The sequence below is a fragment of the Plasmopara halstedii genome (assembly GCF_900000015.1).
Source record: "Plasmopara halstedii genome assembly, contig: Scaffold_3060, whole genome shotgun sequence".
Taxonomy (NCBI): domain Eukaryota; phylum Oomycota; class Peronosporomycetes; order Peronosporales; family Peronosporaceae; genus Plasmopara; species Plasmopara halstedii.
Window position 1 is genome coordinate 1,028,729 of NW_020189964.1, and position 4,121 is coordinate 1,032,849.

Consider the following 4,121-nt stretch of genomic DNA (forward strand, 5'->3'; position numbering starts at 1 on the left):
ATGTCAAACGAAGACGGAACTGGTGCCCAGTTCGAGCATTTGGCACCACAGTACGAAGCAGCGTTCGCCCGCTTTCTACGTCGTGACTATAATATAAGCATTCAGCAGCTACATCGACGTCTGAACAATGTATCGTCTTCTACTTTTTCTCCCAATGAAGCCGCTGAGGCATTCGCTTACAGCCAGCACGTATGTGCACAGCGACTGCTCGATTTTGATGCACAGCTTGGAATGTTACTGTTCCGCCACCCGGAACAGATTTTACCACTGTTTAATAATGCATTGGCACAGGAAGTAAGTCGCAACGCTGGTGAGCCCCTTGCAGGAGGTGGACTACCGTCTATTCCGCTTAAAGCACGACGGAAACTTAAAGTGCGTGTCGAAAATTTGCCACCAGTACCACCGTTGCGCAAAACTACAATCAGCACGATCCGGTCCAACGATGTAAAGCAATTGATTCAGATTGCAGGCACTGTTGTGCGTACAGGAATGGTGCGTTCAGTATATTATGTCACTGAGAGAAAGCAAGGCTTATTTTGATTGTATAGATTAAAATGCAAGAAACGGAAAGAGAGTATCAGTGCTGCAGTGCGAGGTGTGGGTATAGATTCTTGGTGAGATCTGACCCGGAGCAAGGCAATATATTGGAGATCCCGGTATGTTTATTAACAGAGAATGCTGAAAATATATTTTAATGGTGGTAACACTACAGAAAGTCTGTCCATCGGATAATACAGGAGACCCAAGTAGTGGTGGCAAAAAGCCGTGCAAATCAGTTCAATTCATGCCAATAAAAAGCGCAGAGAATACTGTCGTGTCGGATCACCAGGTTATCAAAATTCAGGAACAGGCGTCAAAATTGGGCGTTGGGTCTATTCCTCGCTCGATTTTAGTAGTTTTAGAAGATGATTTGGTTGATTCAGTAAAAGCTGGTGATCATGTCATCGTAGTGGGAATTCTCATGCGGATGTGGAAACCATGTGTGAAAGGTATCCGTTGCGACCTTGAGACGACAATTAAAGCGAATAGCATTCGCATTAAAAATGCAACAGCACCGCAAGTTTTGGTCACAGAAGAACTGCGAGCCGAGTTCACGCAATTCTGGAGTAAACACAAGCACGACGCTATACGGGGACGCAATGAGATTGTTGCCAGTATTTGTCCAAAGGTCTATGGATTGTTTATCGTGAAGTTGGCTGTAGCCCTTACAGTTATTGGTGGCATCTCATCGGTGGATAATAGTGGCATGAAGACTCGAGGAGAGCCACATCTGCTATTGATTGGTGATCCAGGCACGGGAAAGTCACAGTTTCTTCGATTTACTGCTGAGCTGAGTCCGCGATCCGTGCTCACAACCGGAATTGGCACTACAAGTGCTGGTTTGACCTGCACAGCCGTCAAAGATGGTGGAGAGTGGATGCTAGAGGCAGGTGCACTAGTTCTGGCAGATCGTGGTGTGTGTTGCATTGATGAATTCAGTAGTATTCGCAGTAATGATCGAACATCCATTCACGAAGCGATGGAACAACAGACACTTAGCGTAGCCAAGGCTGGACTTGTGTGTAAGCTTAATGCACGGACCACAATCTTTGCAGTGACGAATCCAAAAGGACGGTTCGACCCTACTATGGATATTTCGGTGAACACGAGCATTGCCAGTCCGCTGCTTAGTCGATTTGATCTCGTCCTTGTGCTGCTAGACCGAAGAAATACGCGCTGGGATCACGTCGTATCATCTTTTATTATCAAACAGGCGGTTGGAACAACAACGAGTATGAAACAAGAGGCTGAACATGATGAAAGCAAAGATTCTTTAAATAAAACCGATGCGCAGGAGGTGATAATGTTGACAGACGAATGTGCGCTTTGGAGCGTTTCAAAGCTTCAGGCATACGTCTGCTATGTCAAGGACAAGTACAAGCCTGAATTGAGTCGTGGAGCGATGACTATTCTACAACGTTATTACCAGAAGCAGCGCGCATCGGACAGTCGAAGTGCCGCACGCACGACTATTCGACTTTTGGAAAGCCTTACGCGATTGGCGCAAGCTCACGCAAGACTCATGTGTCACTCGGAAGTTCGTGTTATGGATGCAGTTGTGGCGGTATTCGTAATGGAAGTGAGCAAATCCACGGATAATTCCTCTGAGTTGCTTGAAGGGGGTGTGGAATCTGTCATGCATTCCTCTTTCTCGGAAAACCCATCGGAAGAATACGCACTGCAGGAAAAGCTTGTGCTCGATTACCTCACGTTGCCTGAGCTCAGTACTGCAAAATCAATCAATCTGTCCAAGTCATCAGGTACAGTTGACTTTGTCAGCGAATTTTCTTCTGGAGAATATGAACACAGTGACGTTGTAAGATCCAGGGACTCAATCGTTTGCAACGGAAGTATGCAAGATGCGCATAACGGGAAAAGAGCGAGAATTAGTCAGCACATTTTACGAGAGAGCGATTCACAACGCAACCAACGAAACGAAGAGTCTTTATGTCGGAGTCGACAACAGAATTCTATGCCGTTGTACCTCTCTAACCGCAACCTTCACAATGAAGATGAAAATATTATGGACGAATACCGTCGAAGCTATCAAGATAGTCAGTACACTGAAGAAAAGCCTCGCGTACTTGCACATCCGCGCTTTGATTTTGGACGGTGGAGTCAACAGGCAAAGGCGAGTCAATCGATTATCAGCAAGTGGAAGTAGCGATATTCCCACATCTTTCAAACGTGGATAAGCGAGTACAGTAAGTGCACATTTTTTCGATTTTCGAAGTCCAGTATAACATTCATGATACCGTCGTCCAGACTATCGAGTTTGTCGATCTTTAATCAAAACACGAGCACGTTTAAGATACTTCGAATCGAATGAAGGCTTTTAATACATACCGCCTGGCACAATTCTAGTGCTAACGAGCCACCAACTTTGGCGTGTTCCGGCGTGTCCTTTGTATCGAGACACAGCAGATGCAGCGGCCTCCATGCCAAGGAAAAGTCTCTTCCAGACCAGTCCCGCATTCGAAAGTTTGGCTGGGCCACCCCGCGTAGCTGTAGATCTTCAAGTACAATCTCAAAAATCCGGTCATCAAAACATAGCACCACGTCAAGTTCCTGAAGCTCTTTGACGCTAAGGTCCTGCCAGCGCTGTGGACACTTTTTCGTGAGCATATCTCGCTCTAACATGGATAGCACGCCATTGCGATTGAATCTAATTATTATATAGTTATGTTATTCAATTCATGTCTTCATATAACAATTTAATTGGGCATTCACTGACAAATCGGGGTTCTCGGCTTTGAGCTCGCGGTACATCGTCTCATAAGGCGTAAAAAACTCGTAGATGCGCGGATCGTCGCGCGACGGTCCCGGAAAACGAACGCGATTGCCAGCACCGAATGAACACACGCGCAATCCTGCAGCTTGTAGATGATCATGTGCCTCCGTGCTGCGGTTTACATTATTAGCGCACAGCATAGCGAACATCGGGCGAGTCATGATAATACGATATTGTGACAAGTTTAAATTTGATATTAGATGTTTGAGATTATATTTAGTATAATCTCAGTGTATTTCAGACTTTTGATAATCTTTCGTAAAGTAGAGCGACGAAATACCAATGCCATGCCAATAATTAATTGCCGATTTGAACATCGGCAAATAATTATTTAATAGCTCTCGTTTAGCTTGCAATTCACGTGGATTTAACCACAACAAGGCAAAACGGTCCACCATCTATAGAAGCATCTTAAAGATTCGCTAATGGCACTCTGCTTTACATCTGCACAAGTTAACCACTATGTGCAGCGGGGCTGCCGTAGCTTTGCGCTTTGCGGAAGCGTAAGTCAGGTCACCGACCTTTCGTTCTATACTTAGAGCAAGTACGAGTCTAGCGGATAACTCCAAGAGTAATTATTGCCTTAACCAAAGGCTAATGAACTCTTCCGTTTAAATCCAAAACTGACTTTATTTATTTTGTCTGCGGCAAAGCCGCCTTAATAAATGTATAGATTTTCCTAGATATATAGAGTAAAATCTAAATACATGCATGGCTACTGGCTACCCAGCAACGTACCGTATTCTTGTTTGGGTGCAGTCACACCATGCCCATCTCGTGTGACACACAC

General features: G+C 45.1%; 2 protein-coding genes across 2 annotated transcripts; one reads left to right on the forward strand and one right to left on the reverse strand.

The window, feature by feature from the left end:
- Positions 1-2,704, forward strand: PHALS_06727 (dna replication licensing factor mcm9; the record flags this gene model as incomplete). The annotated part of the gene is made up of 6 exons (XM_024720069.1): positions 1-129; positions 202-492; positions 549-656; positions 713-2,300; positions 2,368-2,429; positions 2,507-2,704. 6 exons carry the CDS (start codon positions 1-3, stop codon positions 2,702-2,704), a joined length of 2,376 nt encoding a protein of 791 aa, XP_024585305.1.
- A 17-nt stretch (positions 2,705-2,721) lies between these two features.
- On the reverse strand, positions 2,722-3,492 carry PHALS_06728 (rna polymerase ii subunit a c-terminal domain; the record flags this gene model as incomplete). The annotated part of the gene is made up of 3 exons (XM_024720070.1): positions 2,722-2,823; positions 2,887-3,205; positions 3,275-3,492. 3 exons carry the CDS (start codon positions 3,490-3,492, stop codon positions 2,722-2,724), a joined length of 639 nt encoding a protein of 212 aa, XP_024585306.1.
- Between the last annotated feature and the right edge of the window lie 629 nt (positions 3,493-4,121).